Source organism: Ipomoea nil, unplaced genomic scaffold (genome assembly GCF_001879475.1).
Source record: "Ipomoea nil cultivar Tokyo-kokei standard unplaced genomic scaffold, Asagao_1.1 scaffold1978, whole genome shotgun sequence".
Taxonomy (NCBI): Eukaryota; Viridiplantae; Streptophyta; class Magnoliopsida; order Solanales; family Convolvulaceae; genus Ipomoea; species Ipomoea nil.
The window spans coordinates 1941626-1964682 of NW_017618406.1; the positions used below are offsets into that span (position 1 = coordinate 1941626).

The window sequence follows — 23057 nt, forward strand, 5'->3', positions numbered from 1 at the left end:
TGTTCGGCCGGAATACTGCAGCCGAGGTGTGGACTTCCATCACCAATGCACTAGGGTCCTCTAGTCAAGCCAGGTGTTTAAATCTGTTGGGGCAGATACAGATGTTACGCCAAGGGAACTCCACCACCGCTGACTACCTGGGAAGGGCGGGGGTTCTCGTCGAGTCACTGGTTTAGGCCGGCCGGCCGCTTTCCCTCATGGAGCAGAACCTCTACGTTTTTCGTGGACTCCAGCCGGAGCTCAAATTGCTGGCGGCATCCCTCACTGCGTCCGGGAATGCGGTGACACTTTCTCACCTTTCAGATTTTTTGCAGGCCCACGAGTTCATCCTCGTGGATGATTACCCGACGACAGATGGAACGGCGTCGCACACTGCCCTGTACACCACTCCGGGCCGTGGCCAGAACCGTGGAGGCGGACGACAGGGGCAGGCGTCTCCTGGTCGCGGCAGGCAGTCGGGTGCCGGCCGTGGCGGGTAGAACCGGGGCGGAGGTCGTGGCGGACGAGGGGCTCTGCGGTGTCAGATATGCCAGTCACACGGCCACACCGCGGTATACTGCTATAAAAGATACACGACTCAACCGCCTTCGGCACAGGTTCATGTAGCACTTTCCGGCGAACCACCGGCGGCGGCGTCACCGCCGAGCGACGGTTGGTATCCGGATACCGGAGCCACCGCGCATGCTACTCCGGATGCAGAGATGATAGCGCAATCTGATGAATATGGCGGACCTGATGTTCTTCGGGTTGGAAATGGCGCAGGTTTGGCAATCTCGCGAGTCGGTCATGCATCAATCCCATCCGCGTCAAAAGCCTTAAAATTAACCAATATTTTACATGTCCCAAATTTATCTGTACCTCTTTTATCAGTACATAAATTTACTACTGATAATAACGTTTTTTTTTTTAATTTCACAATTCTTGTTTTTTTTTTTTTGTGAAGGATTCAACAACCAAAGCGGTTCTGCTTAGGGATCCCACCACAGGTGGTCTGTACAAGCTCCCGCTGTCTCGGTCAGGTTTCGAATTTATAACTTCCCGTGCCAATCCCACTGTTTGGCACTGCAGGCTCGGTCATCCACATAAACTTGTTCAAAATAAAGTTCTCAAAATTTGCCCGGTCATCGGAAATAAAACTGAACAAGTTGAGTCATGCGCCCCGTGTCACCTTGGCAAATCATCGCGTTTCAAATTAGACAATGTCACTCGTAGTAGCGAAAATGTATTAGATTTGATTTGCACGGACATTTGGGGTCCGTCGCCTGTAATATCAACTAGTGATTTTCGTTACTTTTAATTATTTGTAGATGATTTTTCCAGATTTTGCTGGTTTTATCCGTTACGGGTAAAATCAGACATATATAAAGCCTTCGAGTCGTTTCGTGTGTTGGTAGAGCGCCAATTTGCGCGTTTTATCAAGTCCATTCAATCGGATTTAGGGGGTGAGTACAGAAAATTACACACAACTTTTCAAAAATTGGGCATAAACCACCGTCAATCATGTGTCTACACACATGAACAAAACGGGAGGGTAGAACGTCGGAATAGACACATCGTCGAAACCGGCCTCGCCCTTCTCGCCCAAGGCAATGTACCTCATCAATACTGGGACTTTGCGTTTGAAACTGCAACCTGTTTAATCAATTTCCTACCCTCCTCAGCCATACAATTTGAAAGTCCATATACTCGTCTCTTTAAAAATTCTCCCCCATATACGTTCCTTCGTGTCTTCGGGTGCCGGTGTTATCCATATCTTCGCTCGTATAATCGGCACAAGATTGAATACTGCTCGGCACCATGTGTATTCTTAGGTTACCCTGTTTCCTTTAGGGGATACAGATGCCTTGACATGACAAACGGGAAAACCTACATCTGTCGTCATGTCCGATTTGACGAGTCTGTTTTTCCTTTTTCTACAGATTCTACACACAAGGGCGCTATACCGCCACAACTACCATGGGCCGTAGCACCTCTTGTAGCTCACGCTCCGCCAGAAGGGCCCACACCGAGCCCAATATCAAGCCCAAACTCAGATGGGCCTACACCGAGTTCGGATGAACCCGTGCCACTGGCACACGAATCACCGCGGCATGCGATTACTAATACTGCACCGGTGAGAACTCGCAGGGCCCGAGCCCAACCGCAAATCAGGGACCACGTCATGCGTCTCCATCACATGACTCGGGGAACAGATGAGCCTTTTCAGGCCCTCAATGTGTCTACAGATCCCACGTGTTACTCACAAGCAGTGGGACACCCACACTGGCGTGAAGCCATGGACCAGGAGTTTAATGCTTTACTCCACAATAACACCTGGCGACTTGTACCGCCCGAACCCCACATGAATATAATTGGCTGTAAGTGGGTGTTTCGTACAAAACGAACCGCTGATGGTTCGATCGAGCGGCACAAGGCACGCCTTGTTGCCAAAGGGTTCAATCAAGTCGCAGGAGAAGACTTCTTTGACACTTTCAGCCCTGTGGTCAAACCGACCACAGTCCGTATGTTTCTTTCTCTAGCTGTCTCAAACGGTTGGACTCTACGCCAGTTAGACGTTCATAATGCGTTTCTGAACGGTCATCTAGCAGAGACCGTTTACATGAAACAACCACCGGGTTATGAAGACCCAGCAAACCCAGGACATGTCTGCCACTTTCAAAGGTCGCTTTATGGTCTGAAACAGGCCCCCCGGGCATGGTTTAAACGACTTCATGATTTCTTGTTATCTGCAGGGTTCAACTCATCCAAGACAGATGTTTCTCTCTTTTACTATACTGCAGGAGAGTCTCGTGTGTTCTTATTGATTTATGTTGATGACATTATAATTATGGGCAACAATTCACAGCTTGTAAACACACTCCTGCAACGCCTGTCCTCAACTTTCAAAATCCGTGATCTTCGCTCACCAAGCTTCTTTTTGGGAATTGAAACAATCACTGCAGGCACGGGTCTAATTCTCTCACAGCGCCGTTATATGAAAGACCTACTGGGCGGTCTGGGATGCTAGACTGTAAGCCTCTTGCCACCCCAGCTGCGATTACAAAGGCGGTGACACCCTCAGAACAACTGTTTGAAAACCCAACGCAGTATCGGCGTATTGTAGGGGCGTTACAGTATTTGACCATCACTAGGCCTGACTTGTCTTATGCTATCAATCGCCTGTGTCAGTTCATGCACTCACCGACGATTGATCACTAGGCCCTGGTCAAACGTGTCCTACGCTACATCAAGGGGACACTTGACTATGGGCTACGGCTTACACCATCTTCATTGACTACCATTCATGCCTTCTCCGACTCTGACTGGGCTGGGTGTCCGCTAGACAGGAAGAGTACGAGTGGCTTTGCAGTTTATTTGGGTTCGAATCTTGTGTCTTGGTTGTCTAAGAAGCAGCGGACGGTAGCTAGATCATCCACAGAGGCAGAGTACAAGGCCCTTGCCGATGTATCCGCTGAGGTAACCTGGGTTGTTTCGTTGTTACGGGAACTGGGTCTCCATTCAGGGCATCTCGCGACGCTATGGTGTGACAATCTGGGAGCGACATATCTGTGTGCTAATCCGGTCTTTCATGCCAGGACGAAACACGTTGAGATTGACTATCACTTTGTACGTGATAAAGTTGCTTCCGAGGACTTCGTCGTCAATTATGTTTCTACTACGGATCAGCAAGCTGACATCTTCACGAAGCCTTTACCTGGGCCGCGCTTCGCTGCTCTACGTGGCAAGCTCAATGTGGAGGCTCTCCAGCCTTGTGTTTGAGGGGGTGTATTAGTGTAGCTATTATTTCCATATTATTATTTGTATAGTATATGATTGTGTTTGTGTGGTAATAGACTAGTCTACAGTAGTTATACTTAGATGCTATTACTCAGGCATAGGATAGTCTTTGTTATAGGATATATCTCTGTATTTTCCTATTATTCAGTTTTAATGATCGATTCACATTCTCTAATCCACACCATCAAATTTAAAATTGTTGGAAAAAATATCATAAATTGACATAAAATGACATTTTAAGTAGCTATTTTGTGGTACAAATATCAGTGGGGTCCACTTCCGGTTTGGGTCAGTTCAAAGTGGATTCGGGTTCTTCGTGGTGAGACGAAGAGATTGATATATTGTACGCTCAAAATGGATAATAGGTGAATGAGATATTGATTCTCAAAGTAGACCCATTTGAGTTGGAAAAATGATGGGAAAAAGCTTGGGAGTAGTCTTTTGTCCCACATTGTTTGGAAAGTGGATTTGCACCACTATTTATACAAGAGCTCTTTTAGACTTATTGAATTGTATAGTATAGAGGTTGTCTTTCACGTGCGCCTCAACTCATGTTCACGGGCACGAGCGTTGTTCGAAAAGTGTTATGCCAACCTTCGGTATGTTCCACGCTGCAGTTCACGGAATTAATTTCAGATTAATTCCAATTTTGAATTGAGCGAGTAGGCTGAATGGCTATGCCATTATTTCGAGAATGTTTCTGGTGGTAAACTCGTACCTGCAATTTGTGTGCATTGCGATAGTCAAGCCAAAATTGGTTAAGTACAGAGTTAAATGTGGAATGGTAAGTCTAGACTTATAAGTCGTAGATATAATACCATTAAACAATTTCTCACAACGGGGGTTATCTCTATTGACTACGTGATGTCAAAAGATAACGTAGCGGCCGCTAACTCGCTAACCCGAGGGTAAGCAATTAGTTGTGGAGAAGTTGGAACGAGGAATGGGTCTAAAGCCCTTGGACTAAAAGTTCTATAGTGGACACCCAACCTAGCTGGTACCTAGGTTCAATGGGACAACTAAATTATGGAACGGAGCGTGTCATTGTGGGGGTCTCGACTCCCTACCACTCCTCGTTAGAAACAGTGGCTCCCGCGCAAGGTTAGCATGTTGATGCTTTAATTATTCGAATGTCGGTTGACATGTGTGAGTATGCGGGATACTCGGAAAAGAATCACCTATGTGAGAGAGAAGTGAGGTTCGCTTCAAAGGAGAATTGATGGGCACAATTCTTCACAAACTCTTGCAGAACCAGGACGGTGACCCACGACCAAAATGGGCACACTCATGAGAACAGAGCATGGTTGGGAGGTTCCTGTGTGAGATATGTCATCGTCTACACAAACGGCAGTCGGTTCAAAGACATCGCGTTCTACCGTACACCCAGTAGAGTAAACATGTCTTCACAAGGGAAGGTTAAAAGGGTATAGTGATCCCTACTTATCCTATGCAGGGATCGACCGTTGAACACAGTTTGTTTCCGATTTCAAAATACCCTGAAAATCAATTTTCATTCATGTGGGGGATTGTTGGAAAAAATAGCTTAAAATGGCATATTAAGTGGCTATTTTGTGGTACAATTATCAGTGGGGTCCACTTCCGATTTGGGTCGGGTCAAAGTGGATTCGGGTTCTTCGTAGTGAGACGAAGAGATTTTGTACGCTCAAAACAAATAATGGGTGAATGAGATATTGATTCTCAAAGTAGACCCATTGAGTTGGAAAAATGAAGGGAAAAGTGAGCTTTCTCCCACATTGGTTTGGAAAGAGGATTTCACCCCCCCATTTATACAAGGGCTCTTTTGAAGCTTGTAGAATTGTATAGCATAGAGGATCTCTCGCGCGCGCGGGGGGGGGGGGGTGCAAATCAAATTCCAACTAGACGAGATTGAAAAATGCTTGATTCAAGCCCGAGCTCGTGTGCGCCGGCACCTGGGGGCACGAATGTCGTCCGGAAATTGGCTGGCCTTGCGAGCTAAGTTATGTCAATTTCTGTACAGTTTTCCAACACTATATGGCCACACCACGAGAGATCACCCGAGATCAAGTGATCTCTCGTGCGCTGTCATGAGGTTACACGAGAGTTTGACTCTCGTGTGACTTACACGAGAGTTCGAACTCTCGTGTGACTTACACGAAAGTAACTGAGCTGAAACAGCGCGGACCATTCGTTGGTTCTGGACTGTTACAGGATTAATCTTGTATTAATTCCACCTTTTGAATTTTTGAGTTAAATCTCAATAATGGTGGCTATTTCAGGTGTTACAAATCGTGGATTAAATGCTAAACTAAATGCTATTGATTCCTCACCCCCTATATAAGAAGGGGTGTAGCAGCAGTGTTTCTACACAGACTGAAAAACAACACACACAACACTGAAATTCTGTTTTCTCAGCTCCAAAATCTCTGCTCCTACTCCCTTCTTGTAGCTGTGTTCGTCCCATGCTCTAGTTCGCCGGGTTCGTTCGTTTGGGTGCTCAAACGTCGAACCGTTGTACGTTTTATCCTGGGAAGCCTAGGCCACAACGCTCCTAGCACTTTTGGGAGGTGGCAAATAAGGTTTTAAGGAAAGAAAGGCATCTCGCCTAACTCGTACATTTCTTTCTTCTTCTCCTTCTTTCTTGTTTTGGATTATGATTTTAAGCAAAAATCTGTTCTCCCTCTTTTGATATACTAGTTGGATTGGACTTATAATCCGAGGATTATTAGTTTCAATTTTGGTTAATATATATTGGTATATCTTTTTCGTAGATATACATGTATATATAACCTTTGGATCCGTTTATATATATTTGTGTGTATATATATATTTCGGGTAAATATCCAATAATATTTTATATACTTGTGTGTGTATATATAAATATTATTTTTGGGATATTAAATCGATTGTGGTTCATTATCACCAACAAAAAGCTCACTTTTTCCCTTCATTTTTCCAACTCAATGGGTCTACTTTGAGAATCAATATCTCATGCATTCACCCATTATCCGTTTTGAGCGTACAATATATCAATCTCTTCGTCTCACTACGAAGAACCCGAATCCACTTTGACCCGACCCAAATCGGAAGTGGACCCCACTGATAATTGTACCACAAAATAGCCACTTAATATGTCATTTTATGTCATTGTAAGCTATTTTTTCCAACAAGATGTTCTCTTGCTTTGTTGGTGTTTGTTCTTAAATTTTGTATATTTGTTCCCAATTTGTGTTGTGGTTGATTCCCTTTTTGGCATATATTAGTGTATTTAGGTATTTATATTGTTGTTTATAGAACACCATAGAGATAATTTTCCGGATCCGATATCAGTACTCAACTGGGAACATAGCAGTGAAGGGTTTAGCAAATTTCAAATCTCTCCCAACTCAAACGCGTCTCCGATCCGTTATCTTTTGTGCGCCAAGGTGTTTGTTTGTATGTATACATTCTTTCGCCTTTTCCATTTTCTCGCTGAAACTAGCTTCATACTGTGATTTACACAACACGATCTTTCAACTTTGAAGGATAAATGTTATATATGTGTTCATAGAGTGATTGAAATTGAATAAATTGATGTTGAAAAATTGTTTACTGGTTTTTCTTCTATGCCGTTTTGTTAGAATTTTTTACTTGTTGGCGGCTGAAAATCATAAATAAGGTGTCTTTTTATTTCCCCTTATTTGAAACTTACCTAGGATGGTTGTAGAATGGGGGTTAAAGATGGGAATATAAGATCACTATTGGTGTTATTATTAAAAAAAAAAATTGCATTTATTTATTGTAGATTCACCATCTTTAATGTACTAGCCACCTTGAGAAACAAGTGGTTTCTGTGTTGATATGTTTCTTCTTTTTCATTAACCGGCCGAGTTTCAATGTACAATATTATTTTTTGGTATTGATTTTTGAAATGCATGGGTGTACTAATCCTTTTACCTTAATCATGCTTCATGCTTTCTATAGCATAAAGCTCATAATGACTTCAGTGGGTTAGAATAGGCACTCCCTTAAATTTTACATCTTTCAAAATTAGTATGTTCATGCGTGCAGCTAAGGCTTGCAATTTATAATTACTAATTTACTATTTTCAATTTTACCATGCTAAGGTTTTGTTTCAATTTTAATTTATTTGTACATTAATTTGCATATATTAAAGTTATCTGGATTATGGGGAGAAAACGTAGAGATCTCCCCGTAGGTATAGTTGACATGATTTTGGGGTTCTTACCAATTGAACAAGTTGCTAGAAGGGATGTTTTGTCTACTTTTTGGAGAGAGATATGGTTCAGTCTTATAGAGCTCTACTTCGACTCTAGGTTTTTTTTTTTTTTTGGTTTTGTTTTTGTTTTTTTTTTATCGCATTATTAGAAAATATTTCCATGCTAGTGGTGATATCAGGACCCAAACCACACAAGAGGAAAAGAAAAACAACGATATATAGATGTCTGCAGCTTTGTGTTTAGTAACAAAGTCCTCAACCAACACAATGGACTTATTCGTACATTTATCACTGATTTTTCAGTATTTCAATAGGAATACACTTTTGTCTCAGTTGTTTGACTTGGACCAATGGTTCCTTTTTGTCACACGAAAAGGTGTTGAAGAAATCCATCTTTTCTTATGGTTAGAGATGGATATATTCTTCTGAAATACATAATTTCTTGCCTAACACTAAGGAGATTGCATCTTAATGTAGTCTCTATTAAATGAATAGATGCCCATTGCACATTACCAAATTCCACTTTACTTTGTTTTGATAATATAATGTTGACTTTGTTGGTGTTGATCTTCGGTTCCGATTGGTTTTCCTATGCTTGAGAATATCTTATTTATGAGTTGTGATCATCTGTCTAATTTGAACATTACTGCTCAAAAACTCAATAGTTTAACAATCAACTATTGCCGTTTTTATGAACTTCCTATTAACTTGGACTTGAGATATATTCGTTCTTTTGGTTTGGATAGTTATGCTCTCAAGGTATCATAACACTCTAATTTTAGCGGTGACATTTCTTCAGCATTCATTCATTTGCTTCAAATATGTCCAAAGTTATGTGAATTTGATATAAATTTATGGGAAAATTTTAATTTATGTCACACCATATTATGTTGATTATCAATGTCACTCCTGAATTATTAGTGGTGTAAATGTTGCCCCTCAATTTTCAAAATAATACATATATTGCCCCTCCTATACCGTATGGGACGAGCAATATATGTATCGTTTTGAAAATTGAGGGGCAACGTTTACACTTGGGAAGGACAATACATGTATCATTTTGAAAATTGAGGGGTAACATTTACACTAATAATAAATCAGGGATTCAGGGGTGACATTGATAATTGACATATTATGGAGGGGCATAAATTACAATTTTCCCTAAATTTATTGATAATTTTCCTATATTAATTTTTCTGTTGTTTATCTTACTATGTGAGAATATCAGTAGAATATTAGTATAACTTTGGGCATATTCGAAGCAAATGAATGAATGTTGAAGAAAAGTCACCACTAAAATTAAAGTGTTCTGATACATTGAGAGCATAACTATCCAAATCAAAAGCACGAACATATCTCCAGTCCAAGTTAATAGGGAGTTTGTAAAAACGGCAATCGTTTATTGTTAAACTATTGAGTTTTTGAACAGTAATATTCAAATTAGACAGATTATCACAACTCATAAATAAGAGATTCTCGAGCATGAGAAAATCAACCAGAATCGGAAGATCAACACCAACAAAGTCGACATTATTAAAAAAAGTGGAGTGATATTTGATAATGTGCAATGGGCATCTATTAATTTAATAGAGACTCCATTAAGATGTAATCTCGTTAGTGTTAGGGAAGAAAATATGAAATTCTGAAGACTATATTCATCTCCAATCATAAGACAAATGTGGATTTCTTCAACACGTACCTTTTCGTGTGACAAAAAGGAACCACTGGTCCAAGTCAAACAACCGCGACCAAAGTGTATTCGTATTGGATTACTGAAAATCAAAGACAAATGTGCGAATAAGTCCATTGTGCTGGTTGAGGACTTTGTTGATTACATACAAAGTTGCAGACATCCAAATATCACTGTTTTTCTTTTCATCTTTGTATATATTTCACAAAATTCCTTGTACAGTGTGTGTATAATTCAATATGCAGGTACAAAATCTCTGTCTAGTCCTCTGATTCTTCACTGACGTTATCTATTGAAGTGCCTCCGGGATTCAAATAGCGTAGCCTCCGAGATTCAATTGGCGCGTGCCTTCGGGATTCAAATGGCGTAGCTTTCGGGATTCAATTGGCGTGACTTTCAACAACGAACGTCAAGAATTTAGAAATAATCAACCCTGCAAAGTTTCAAAACACATGCAATGGATTCAAATTGCCTGCAAAATCAACAAAAATGTCTACAAGTCTTCAAGCGTTCTTCAATGCCGTTATCTATTGAAGTGCCTCCGAGATTCAAATAGCGTAGCCTCCGGGATTCAAGTGGCGCGTGCCTCCGGGATTTAAACGGCGTAGCTTCCGGGATTCAAACGGCGTGATCTTCAACAGCAAACGTCAAGCTCCGAAGCAATCAACTCTACAGAAAAGCTTCAAGTTGCTTCAAGATCTTTAAAACCTGCAAAAAATATCTTCAATGTCTTTAATTCTTCAAGATCTTCAAATGCCTTCAAAAGAGCTCTCAAATCTTCAAGCCTTCAAATTGTCAAGTGTTCTTCAATGCTTTCAAGCTCTCAAGTCTTCAAGTTGTTCTTAATGTATTTAAGGTGTGATTTGAAGAATGAAATTGAGGCTCTATTTATAGTGAAATTTGTAACTAAAATCCCTCAACAAACTCCACTAATATTTATTTAATTAAATTAATTAATTATCTACTAAAATGAACCTTGCCAAAATCAAGTCTAGGTTCATTATTTTATCATCTAATTCAAATTCAAATTAAATTATAATTATCTAATTCAAATATAATAAAATCATATTTTATTTAAATTATAATTATAATTATAATTCAATTATGAAATGGACTTGGACCAATTAATTACTTAATTCAATAGTCCAAATTAAATTTACTTGGACTAATTAAATTAATTTAATTATCATAGCCCAATTAATTAAATTGGACTAATAATCAATCCCGAAATTGGGCTCGATAATGATTTAATCGGTCCACTTGTCGGCTTCAAATTTTCTGTGTCTACAAATTGCCCCCTCGAGACTTTCTTGGACATGCCACTTGAGAGCATACACTGTTTGAAAGTATGTAGTGCATGGAAGTCTCGAAACTATAATGCCATTTCAACTCGTGCCAAGGAGCCTTGTGGGATATGAGGCAGTTTCGACTCGTGCCGGGGAGCCTTGAAGTAATATGAGGCAGTTTCAACTCGTGTCGGGGAGTCTTGAATATGATGCGTTTTCAATTCACATTGAGGAAGCTTGAAGAATATTTCCTCCATCACATATTGTGGTATAATGTGTTGAGGCATATTCTTCTCTAGCATATGGGCTGATTAGAGGAATTTTCATCTTCACTCTTTGGTTAGTTGGAGTAATATGGAACCACTTCGGCACGTAATCTGCCAATGTGACTGGAACTCGTGCTTTTATATGGTGGCTGCAAGTCCTCCCATCTATAGGGCCCTTTACCATTTTCTTCTTAACCCACCTTTTCATAGCTTGCTTAGGCGGTCGTGTTGCAGCACAAACGTGGTGTTGCTTAGCATGCTTAATAACAAGTCGAGTACCATACTCGGGTTTGGTATCATAAGACTTGATGTTAAGAGGAAATATACACTTGTGTTGTTTTCTATTTCCCTTCACATTGTTCTTCTCAATAAGTAGCGAAGTAGATTTACCGCATGAGATGGAAACTTGATTAGCGCTTGCTGTGGCATCTGCAAGTTCAATTCTCCCATCTCGAGCTAACTCCATTACTTTATCCTTAAAGACAAAGCAATTTTCAATTGGATGTCCGACAAGCCTATGAAACTTGCAATAACTCGGATGATCCACCATTGATGCCTCGTGTGGTCGCCTCATTTCTGGAAAATCAACGAGATTGTGTTTCAATAGCTCATCAAACATATGTGGGACATCAGAATCCAAGAATGGATACTTCTTGTTTTGTCTTTCCCTGAAAGAAAGCCTTCTACTACCCCGTAATGATCTAGAAGCACCCTTAGACACATTAGTAGCTTCAGTGAATATCCTAGCTGGTTGAATATTCACATGCATAGTGTCCATGCTTTCATATTTCTTAAAGGCCTTGCTGCCATTTTCAACGTCATCATGACTCTTTCCCCCATTGTAGAAGCTTTGAATGGGTATGTTTTGTCCACCATTAGCTGTTATTCTTAACTCCATATCGTGGGCGCGACTAGATAATTCCTCAAAAGTCTTAGGCTTGAGCCCTTGGAGGATGTAGGAGAGCTCGAAGTGCATGCCTTGGGTGCACATTTCAATCGCGGAGCTCTGTGATATCTTTTCCTTGCAATTCAAGCATAACTCCCTCCATCTTTCAATGTAAGCGGTCGAGCTTTCACCATTCCTTTGGCGAGTGGTGGTGAGTTCTAAGAAGCTGACGATTCTTCTTGTGCTGTAGAAGCGGGTAAAGAACTCGCGCTCCATGTCATGCCAGCTATCAATGCAACTAGGCTCCAAGTTGGTGTACCAATTGAAGGCAGTACCCTTCAAAGAGCGGACGAACTGCTTGACAAGAAGATCTCCGTATGTCCCAGCGTCGTTGCATGTTTCCACGAAGTGGGCGATGTGTTGTCTTGGATTGCCTTTCCCATCGAATTGTTGAAATGCTGGAGGTTGATATCCAATGGGCATCTTCAAATTCTCTACCCTTTGGGTGTAAGGCTTGGTGTAAGTGTATGAAGGTTTTTCCCCCTCGAGCTTTCCTTTGATAGCTCCCATGATGAACTCGTCAAGCCGATCTACTGGTATCATGCCCCCTGTGACTGGAATGCTCCTGTCCGAACTTGGTATGTGCGAAGTTGATTCCTCGTGCACTGTAGTTCGCCCAATGAAAGTTGGTGAGTGCGAGGCATCTTCTCCTTGAACCTCAGGTTGTTTTCCAAGAGCCCGACTAGTTTCACCATTCCTTGCGCCCTCGACCTTTTCAGCTAAGTCGTTGATTCTCTTTTCTTGGTTTTGAAGGAGGGTGGTGATCCCTTCAAGCGCCTTAGTGATGCTTGCAAGCTGGTCCTCTATAGTTGTCACGCTTGTTGTCATAGCCGGCATGCCTGTATGGATGTGTGACCATTCTGGCGGGACCTTCCACATGTTAGACGACGGCTATGTTGGTGACGAGCCTCTGGTGTTAGCGTTTCCTTTTGGGGATGTTGGACTCCCGCTACCAGCACCTCCTTTCAGAGATGTTGGATTCCCGCTATCGGCTGCTTCTTTCAGAGATGTTGGACTCTTGCTACCAGTTGTTCCTTTTGGGGTAGTCGACTTCTCGCTATTAGCCGCTCCTTCTGAGGTAGATGACTTCTCGCTATTCGCCGCTTCTTTCGAAAATGTCAGCATCCCGCTGCCAGCTGCACCTTTCGAAGAAGCCTGCCTCCCGCTATCGGTTGCTCCTTTCGAAGATGGTGGACCTGCAACATAAATAGATTTCCTCGGAACGGTAGGGGCCGTTTCAAGTCTTTGAATCATACGTCGAACAATTGACTCAGGCTCCGGCGGTTGCATTCCTAAGCTCCTTGCACGGCTCCTGGTTAATGGTGTTTGGTCTCTCGGCTAGTTTCAGAACCAGTTGTTGATGAAGACATGGAACTAGCGGCTTGGGCATAAGACTTCTTGAACATCGAGCTTCTTGACGCCATTCCGATTGCTAGTAGAGTTGCTTGCTGATGTAGATCGATAGTGAAGAGATGAGAGGCAGAGTGGTCCCACTGGGCGTGCCAAAATCTGTAAACACAAAAAAGTAAACTTTGTATATATTTCACAAAACTCCTTGTACAGTGTGTGTATAATTCAATATGCAGGTACAAAATCTCTGTCTAGTCCTCTGATTCTTCACTGACGTTATCTATTGAAGTGCCTCCGGGATTCAAATAGCGTAGCCTCCGAGATTCAATTGGCGCGTGCCTTCGGGATTCAAGTGGCGTAGCTTTCGGGATTCAATTGGCGTGACTTTCAACAACGAACGTCAAGAATTTAGAAATAATCAACCCTGCAAAGTTTCAAAACACATGCAATGGATTCAAATTGCCTGCAAAATCAACAAAAATGTCTTCAAGTCTTCAAGCGTTCTTCAATGCCGTTATCTATTGACGTGCCTCCGAGATTCAAATAGCGTAGCCTCCGGGATTCAAGTGGGGCGTGCCTCCGGGATTTAAACCGCGTAGCTTCCGGGATTCAAACGGCGTGATCTTCAACAGCAAACGTCAAGCTCTGAAGCAATCAACTCTACAAAAAAGCTTCAAGTTGCTTCAAGATCTTTAAAACCTGCAAAAAATGTCTTCAATGTCTTTAATTCTTCAAGATCTTCAAATGCCTTCAAAAGAGCTCTCAAATCTTCAAGCCTTCAAATTGTCAAGTGTTCTTCAATGCTTTCAAGCTCTCAAGTCTTCAAGTTGTTCTTAATGTATTTAAGGTGTGATTTGAAGAATGAAATTGAGGCTCTATTTATAGTGAAGTTTGTAACTAAAATCCCTCAACAAACTCCACTAATATTTATTTAATTAAATTAATTAATTATCTACTAAAATGAACTTTGTCAAAATCAAGTCTAGGTTCATTATTTTATCATCTAATTCAAATTCAAATTAAATTATAATTATCTAATTCAAATATAATAAAATCATATTTTATTTAAATTATAATTATAATTATAATTCAATTATGAAATGGACTTGGACCAATTAATTACTTAATTCAATAGTCCAAATTAAATTTACTTGGACTAATTAAATTAATTTAATTATCATAACTCAATTAATTAAATTGGACTAATAATCAATCCCGAAATTGGGCTCGATAATGATTTAATCGGTCCACTTGTCGGCTTCAAATTTTCTGTGTCTACAGTCAGCAACAAGTAAAAAATTCTAGCAAAACTACATAAAAGAAAATCCAGTAAACAATATTTCAACATCAATTTATTCAATTTCAATCGCTCAATCTATGAACACACACACACACACACACACACACACACACACACACACACACACACACACACACACACACACACACACATATATATATATATATATATATATATATATATATATATATAACATTTATCCTTAAAAGTTGAAACATCGAGTTGTGTAAATCACTGTATGAAGCTAGTTTTAGAGAGAGAATGGAAAATAACGGAAGATAACGGAGAAGCGTTTGAGTTGGGAGAGGTTTGCAGTTTGCTAAACCCTTCACTGCTATGTTCCCCATCCAAGCACTGAAATCCAGTTTGGAAAATTATCTCGTAATTTACGGTACCCTATAAATTTTGAAAAAATAATGATGGAATATGCATTTCTTATTATTTTATGGCAAAAAAATTGGTTTTTATTTTTTCAATTGCAATACATGAAGCTATTTAAAATATATAAAATATACGATATATCATAAAAGATTTGAAACAAAATTATTATATAAATAATAAGTACTTATAGAAATCATTCAACATTGGTAATAGTGTATTCAATATAAAGTTTTATTTCTATTTTTTAAATTAAAAAGATATAAAAATAATTAAAAATCTATAAATGTATAGAATAAACATCTTATACTATTCAATATACATATCTCTAGGGCTAATATGTCAATTTAGAGCATCTCCAACCAATCCAACTCCAAAACATCAAACTTTTCCAGTAAATGTCACATCAGAAGGAATATTCTCAGCATATTCTCATACCAAATTTTATTAATCTCCAACCCATTTACACCAAAACACCAAACTTTTACACTAAAATAATTTTATTTTTCAATTATTAGTTTGAATTTAGTTAGTTTAATATAATTTAGTTCGAACTTAATTAGTTTAATATAAAATATAATTTGTAATGTAAATAATAATTTTTATTAACATTAATTTTTTTATAACATTAATTATTTTTTTGAAGAACTGAACTCAATTTATTAAATCTGAAGCAAGAACATCAACAAGATAATGTGGTGGTACATCTAACCACTCACCAGGACCTGTCTCTGAAACGGTTTCCCTTGCAAGAGCATGGGCTGCACGGTTCGCAGATGTCCTAGCATAACAAAAGGTAATCCCCCCCCCCCCCTATGGAAGAAGCTACCTGTTTTACATCTTGTATCAGCAGACCAAACGCGGAACTAAAAGGTGCCGATTCCATTGCATGATAACATAGCTGCGAGTCGATTTCAAATCCACCTCCCCCATGCCTGTATTCCGTATCCACAACACAGCCTCACGAAGACACAAAGCCTCCGCCTCCTCCACCATGTACTGCCCATCTACCCGCCTACTACATGCCGCCAAAAACAACCCAGCATCATCGCGGAGAACCCACCCTAACCCCATAACACCATGGTTACTACCCAATGCGGCATCTGTGTTCAATTTCATTCTTCCCGCAGCCGGCCTCACCCATACTGCCATAACCATCTCCCCTGGCCTCCCACCACTGCCGTTCACCACCTTCCAATTGTGCCAAAAGGTCAAAGTTTCATGCACTACAGTCTCCCTAACAAACGGCTTCCCCTTCCATACTGCATCGTTTCTACTACTCCACAAACCCCAGCACAGCATCACCAACTTAGCTTGCATTTCATCCCTCAATCCCGACAGGGAACCAAAAAACCAGTCCACAAACTCCCCATCAACATTCCTTGCTGTCGCAAACTGCATTGTTGTCCAGAGGGCAGCCGAGTGCATACATTCCCAAAACAAATGTGCTACGGACTCGTCTACGGCGCCACACATATGACAAGTAACCATACAAGACACCCGCTTAGACAATAAAGCATCTCGTGTTGGTAAAACGTTCGCAGCTTGCTGCCAAGCAAACAGGCGTACCTTTGGTGGCACATCCAGACTCCATAACTTATTCCAAGGCCTCCCCACATGCATCTCCCCAACTACTAGACGATAGCATGACTTCACCGTGTAACACCTCTTCGAATCACCACTCCATACTCATGCATCACTTGGGCGCCGAATACTGACTGGAATATTGAGGATACACCTTGTGTCCCTCTCATCAAACACATCTATAACACAGTCCGTATCCCATCCCATGCTGTCATCTCTCAACAACGAACTAACCATTGAATGCTCTATCGTGGGGTGCAAAAGGGTACGCACATATGGATCCTCCGCAGTCACAAGCCACAGGTGCGTCCCAATTACCGTACTCCTGCCATCTCCGACACTACGCCTTGCCCAACGTCTCACCACATCTCTCGCCTCCACTATCCCACGCCATACATACGACGGATTGCTGCCAGTTTCTGCATCAAGAAAAGTCGTATTCGGAAAATAGCGGCTCTTAAACACTCGTGCCACAAAGGAGTCTGGGCGTGTTAAGAACCGCCAAGCTTGCTTACCCAGTAATGCAAGGTTCATATGTTTCAACCTCCTGAATCCCAACCCCCCTGCTGCTTTCGGCTCGCACAAAGCTGGCCACGATTTCCACCGCAGTCCCCTTCAATCACCAACCACTCCAGTCCACCAATACTGATTAAAAATCCTCTTTATTTCAGCACATAGTGTATCAGGCAACAAGAACACTGACATAGCATAACATGGTAAGGCTTGCAAAACATTCTTGAGCAAGACTTCTCGCCCTGCCCGCGACAAAAACCTGGAGTTCCAGCCACGCACCCGACTCAAAATCTTATCCTTTACAAACCCCAAAATCGCCTTCTTATTCCGGCCCACCAAAGATGGCAAGCCAAGATACTTCCCTGTTGTATCACCCGCCTGTACTCCTAGGACACCTGTTACCATGCTCCTACAATTTTCATCAACATTAGAACTGAAACAGACTAGCGACTTAACATAATTATAACATTAATTATTTTAAAAAATTGAATTTAACAATATTTTTGAAAATTTAATTTATTCCACAATAATAATACAACATACAACATCTAGTACATTTAATTATCGGAATTACTAAATCGTTCCCACAAATGCTCAATCAATGCATTGCGGAGTGCATAATAAATTTAAATTTGATAGAAGATCCAGCTGTGCGTGAGTCGATTAGACGCCAACAACTACAAATTAATGCAGAGAGAAATCAAGAGCATGGAGGAGGAGTTCAATCAAATCGTGAATTTGATAAATACTTTGATAATTTGGGAGGAAGTGGGAGTGGACTAGAAAATTATTAATTTTATTATATTTTTTCAAAATTGTGTTGTATTTTCTAATATTATTATTATTATTATGTCGTATGTATTTTAATTTTTATTATGTTCTAGTCATGTTTGATGTATGTCGTATGTATTTTAACTTTTATTATGTTCTAGTTATGTTTAATGTATTTGGAATTTTAATTAATATATATTCAATATTAGTCTTGTTTCGATCGTCTCAATGAGATCTTTAAAATGGTATAATTTTTATTTAATAATACAAAGTTTAAATATAAGTATTTAACAAAATAAAACATTACATATAAAACAAATAAAGAATACATTTGGAATTATAAAAAGAAGCAAGGGCAAAAGGATCATTTTCCTCTCCCTTTAGAATTTTCCGCGGATGAATATAGCGTTGCACTGTTCATTGGCGGGATGGAAACCCACCTTACACCATTCTTTTTGGCGTTATGGCGGGATGGAAACCCACCTTATTCATTGATGAAAATCGTTTCCTACGTACCCCAAACGTGACAACTTAGCTTGTCATATCAAGTATTGCAATTAAATATCATTATAGTCCACACAGTTGTGTAGGCTATATTATCAAATAATATTCATGATCATTTCCTACGTACCCCAAACGTGACAACTTAGCTTGTCATATCAAGTATTGCAATTAAATATCATTATAGTCCACAGTTGTGTAGGCTATATTATCAAATAATATTCATGATTCTTTACAAGTAAAATATCTGTTCAGGGATGTCATCACACTACATGGTATATTTAATAATATACAAATAATTTACTTTATATTAAAAGTATACATTGTATTCAGGAAAAATACATTATTTGAGTACAGAAAATACATTATTTTGTATAATGTAAATTCATTACACGAATAATGTGCTTTTAGTATATTAAAAATGTACTTTTTGTTATGGTCCACACAGTACTGTGTGGCAATGGTCGACACAATAATTTGCCTTAATATCATGACAATAACCAAAATTTAATTCGATTAATCTTATTCGGCTATATGAGAATACTAGTATTTTATGTGCGCGATGCACAAAAATATATGCCCAACATTAATACTCAATGTTAAAATTTTAATTATATTAAAATATTTTTTTAAAATAATAGTTTTTTTAAAAAAAAATCATAGTTGTAAAATTCCTATTATATTAAAAGTATAGTTGATAATTTGAGTAATAATTATTGTATGATTAATATTATTAAAGTAAAAATTTTATATATGATAAATTACTAACTACAATTATGAAAACATTTAATTAAAATCTAAGTGAAATCAAACATAATTCTTATATTAATCAAATATATAATGTCTATATGTTTTTCTTTTTTTTTTTAATAAATTACTTCAATATGGTGCCATTTCTTGCCCTAAATAAATTAGTTTATTTGACAATGTTAAGGCCTTAATAAAAGGGGTTTGATAGTAAAAAATATTCCTGCCATATATGGGCCAACTAGTAGTCACAATCATTTTCACATAAATGAGAGGCTCTCAAGCATAAGATCATCAATAGAAAAGTCCACAAGAATAAAAATTAATATATTCAAAACAAAATGAAGTGACATTCAGAAATATGCAACGATTAAATATTGAGCAAATTATAATTTATGCCCTCAAGTAAAGTATAGATGAATTATAAATCTTGCCTATGAATTCTAAGTAGTATAAATGTTATCCATATATTGCTCCCCCTCCCCTTACCTCCGAATAGAACTATGAGATCCTGTTATAACTGAGAGACCATTTGATACTTTTATATCAATTAAATTTTTGAGAAATATTTTTATAACTTTGCAATTACTTGATAAATTAATTAACATTACAATATTAGCCCAATGTTACCGTCCAAGGCAACCATAAAGAAGTACATATTTAATGTACTAAAAGTACATTATTTGTACACTGAATGTATATTATATAAAATAATAAACTTTCAATATTCAAATAATGTATTTTTCATAAATATAAAGTACATTTTTAATATACTAAAAGTATATTATTTGTGTACTGAATGTACTTGATTTCATAGTATACAAAATAATGTATTGAGTTCTAATACATGGACTCTCAAATCTTACTCCCTAAATTTTTATTCATGTGACAAGCATTGATAAGCTACTTTTTCATGTGGGTCTCAATATAATTTTATGTGGGGAGTAAAAATTGAGAGAAAAAAAATTGAAACACACATAATATTTTTATAATGTATTATCACTATTCAAATAAATTACTTTCAAATAATTTATTTTAATGAATTTATACTTTTATTTATAAACCACACCTGCACCAAGTTTTCCTGTATTCTTCCCATTTCCAAACTCAAAAGTCAAAATATCCAGTCAGTAGACAGTGGAGCAGAGAAGGCGAGGGTTTCTGACACATTTTCCCTAATCTCTTTTTTTCTTCCCAAATTCTTCGAAATTTCTTTTGTTTCCATCATCTAGTGAACTGAATTGGAATGGGGATCGAGCGATTTTATCTTTGGTTTCCAGTTTAATGGCGAGTTGTCGTCGAAGAAAATCCGAAGCGGGTGCAGGAATGGATGCAATAAGTGAACTGCCAGCAGAAGTGAAGGAAAGGATTTTGGAGTGCTTGCCTACTCGAGACGCGGCCAGAACTGCTCTGCTCTCGACTCACTGGAACGATGTTTGGTTGCGGCATGGGCAGCTTGTATTTGATAAGGACTTCTTCGAATGCTTCTCAAAGTACGAAGGTGAGAAAGGTATGGCTCAGATTAGCACAATAAATGATATTCTCATGCTCCGTGGACCCGTTAAGAAATTTACTTTACACATTCGGCACGCATCGGATCCTAAGCCCCAGCAATCTGATTTAGATAGGTGGTGTCGTCTTCTTTCCAGAAATGGTCTACAGGAACTTAGCTTGTTTATTTCGGATAATCATCAGCTGCCATCTTGTATATTTTCCTGCCGGACAGTTAAGCAACTGTTTCTGGGTGATTTAATTTTTGATTTGTCGATCCCTGGTTGTATATTTCCCAGCGCCACTTCATTAGCTTTCAAGCATGCTGAATTTAGTGATAATGTTAAGGGAATTGTGTACAGAATTCCTAATCTTGAGGAGCTGTCTTTCAGTCGTTGTAAAGGGATCACTAATTTTGAGATCATCAGTCCAAAACTTGAAAGCTTGAGGGTTATCGGTTCTCTGTGTTGGGAGCTTGATGATTCCAGGTGGTTTACCCTGTATTTGAGAACAATTAAGGCTCTTTGCTTGAGTGCCAATTTGTTGCCTGTGAGAATCTCTACTTTTGCATTCTTTTCCTTTATGAGTAGCTTATGCAAATGGATTGATTGTTAGTATTGACAGAGTTCTCCAATGCACATATGATTTTTTTTTTTTTAAGTGTAAAAATGCAGGAATAGCCACAACGACATTCCCGACCGCAATAAATTTGCGAGTGATTGAGCTGTATGAGTTAAGTTTTTCATGTGGAGAGAAGCTTGCCTTTGTTTTGCAGTTGCTTCAACATTCCCCCAACCTATGTGAGCTGAAGATGACTGCATCAGATAATGTAAGACACGGAACCTATGGACTACATATTTGGCAATCATGATTGTTTCTTTTCCTCATTTCTTGTTGTGTGATAGCAGTGTATGTGTGAAATTACAACGGGTACAAGACTTTTGGATGATCCAAACAGTTGCATTTTAAAGCAGGATCTGAAGATTCTTAACACAGTCATGATTGAAGGGTTTAGTGGATCTATACCCGAAAAGCTTTTTGTGAAAGTGTTGCTCTTGAAATCCCCTGCACTAGAGAGATTTTTAATTATGGAATATGCTGATATTGATACCTCCGAAGCTGTCAAAAGTCTAAGGGAATTATTGCATTTTCCTCGTGCATCTCTGAAAGCCCGGATTGTTTGCGTGGAACACGACGACACCGTGTCCGGACTATTTAATTACATATGGTTTTAACCTTGTAGGAATTTAGTATGATGAAGTTCCATGGGTCAGTTTGGATGCAACATAGATTTGTAAGGTCATGTTTGGGGTGGAAGTTGAAATATTAATCTTGTAAGATAAGGATGGTACCTTGTTTCCTATATTGTTCGGTAAGTATTATGTTGTAAAGTATTTTGAATCTGTCTCGACAACTCAGTTGGTACTTAAGTCGTGGTAGATTAAAGGCTATGATGGACCTAACTTTTATTGAGGGTGAAGTATTTTGAATTCATAAGCAGGAGACTCTCCAAGAATGTAGATACAATAATCTCACAACCTCGTATATAAGGGAGCAACTTGGTGTTACCACAAGGTCCTTGGCTACAATAGTGAATTTATTTCCTTACAATAGTAAATTTGTGTATTTATAGTAATAATTTATATATCTATGATAATGAATAATTAAGAAGGTAAAGATTGTTTTCAAAAAAAGAAGGTAAAGATTTTGTATAAAGTCTACATTGCAAGGGCCAAGGTGGACACTGGTCAATGGTATAACTACAGGATAAAAGGAGATCTGTACAATAGTTTAATTTGGGGTTCAATAATTAAAAAAAAAAAAAAAAGTACCTCTAAACTTGACTTTCTATTAGATTGTAGTCCCACCCTATTGAAACACATACAAAAAGAGGCAATAACGCCTCTACTGAGACTCAAACTTACAACCTTCCAAATAGAAGTTCAACCCGGGTACCATTAGACCACATAATCCTAGTCTAAACTTGACTTAAAATGTGACATACATAAAAAATTTTGATCAGATTAAATATAAACTAGATTCTTCTAAGACTATAACTTCTTTGAATTATTTCATTTTACTTTTTCATCTTTTCCTTTGTCTTATTGCCTCAAACCACAATCGCAGAGAGTGCACAATTGGTAACTAACAAATTTAATGGATTATTGTATAATGTATAGGTTAAACCGTTAAAGGCTAGACAAAGCATAATGTTTTATATTAATCTTTTAAAATATATATACGGGGCAACAAAATGGA

The 23057-nt window shown here is 38.8% G+C and overlaps 1 protein-coding gene and 1 long non-coding RNA gene across 5 annotated transcripts; one reads left to right on the forward strand and one right to left on the reverse strand.

Annotated features, from left to right (window-relative positions):
- Positions 1–1709: 1709 nt before the first annotated feature.
- Positions 1710–22756, reverse strand: LOC109147261. The gene is made up of 3 exons (XR_002048610.1): positions 22667–22756; positions 7090–7093; positions 1710–1720 (listed from the first exon to the last, which is right to left on the reverse strand). It is a non-coding gene; the product is annotated as an uncharacterized LOC109147261 (long non-coding RNA).
- LOC109147240 (F-box/FBD/LRR-repeat protein At1g13570-like) lies at positions 20362–22278 on the forward strand. 4 transcript variants are annotated; one of them, XM_019294878.1, is made up of 4 exons: positions 20362–21347; positions 21460–21627; positions 21704–22044; positions 22105–22278. In XM_019294878.1, exons 1-3 carry the CDS (start codon positions 20592–20594, stop codon positions 22031–22033), a joined length of 1254 nt encoding a protein of 417 aa, XP_019150423.1. In that variant the 5' UTR covers positions 20362–20591; the 3' UTR covers positions 22034–22044; positions 22105–22278. The 4 variants fall into 4 exon arrangements, with proteins under 4 accessions (XP_019150423.1, XP_019150422.1, XP_019150425.1 ...); XM_019294879.1 differs by having other exon boundaries at positions 20371–20458; positions 20588–21347; positions 21704–22278; XM_019294877.1 differs by having other exon boundaries at positions 21704–22278.
- Positions 22757–23057: the final 301 nt, after the last annotated feature.